The following is a 662-nucleotide window of genomic DNA, read 5'->3' on the forward strand; positions in this document are numbered from 1 at the left end:
CTAAGGGGGTACCCCACGGCACATCAAACACCCTCTGCCTCGCCGCACACCAAAGGCGTCATCCCAGCACCGCGCAGAGGGGACAAATTCCCTGCTCTACAAACCCTGCTCGCCTCCCCACAAACATCCCCAGCACCTACCTCGAGCAGACAGCTTTTTGGTGTTGATGATCTTGGCCGCATACTCTTGTCCTGCCAACACCTTCACGCATCTCCGAACGATGGAGAAAGCGCCCCTGGGAAGACAAGAAGCCGGAGGGAGAGGTGAAGGGCTCGGCATGGGCAAGGGCATGGCTCAGCCCTGATGCGGCTGTGGGGCGAGGGGCAGCCATGGGGACGGGTGCTGGTGAGGAAGGGGCTTGGAGAAAACAAGGAGGGCTCTCAGTTGGTTTCCCTGCAATGCTGTCCTTAGGGAACGAAAGTTCTCCCCTCCATGCTCCCCTGGGACATCCCAGGCATCACGCGCCTTTCCTCCTCTCCCTCCCAAGCTCTGCCCTACCTATCCCCCGGGAGAGAAAGGGCAGCGATTTACCAGGGGCATCAGCTCCCGAGGGACACCAGGATGGCTGCAGCTGCCACGCAGCACTCGGCCACTTCACTTTAGTCCGTGTCTGTGGCTTTGCATGCCCTAGACCTTGCAACCACAGCAGCACTTTGCAGAAG

At 60.1% G+C, this 662-nt stretch overlaps 1 protein-coding gene across 1 annotated transcript in view; it reads right to left on the reverse strand.

Annotated features, from left to right (window-relative positions):
* Positions 1–235, reverse strand: part of CAMK2A (calcium/calmodulin-dependent protein kinase II alpha) — a gene marked incomplete at both ends in the record, with an annotated part of 15,492 nt that extends 15,257 nt beyond the window's left edge. Inside the window, one exon of the mRNA XM_009697470.1 lies at positions 141–235. Coding sequence (XP_009695772.1) covers positions 141–235 — 95 coding nt within the window. The remainder of the gene's footprint in view (positions 1–140) is intronic.
* Between the last annotated feature and the right edge of the window lie 427 nt (positions 236–662).

Source organism: Cariama cristata, unplaced genomic scaffold (assembly GCF_000690535.1).
Source record: "Cariama cristata isolate BGI_N322 unplaced genomic scaffold, ASM69053v1 scaffold21463, whole genome shotgun sequence".
In the NCBI taxonomy this organism is placed as follows: Eukaryota; Metazoa; Chordata; class Aves; order Cariamiformes; family Cariamidae; genus Cariama; species Cariama cristata.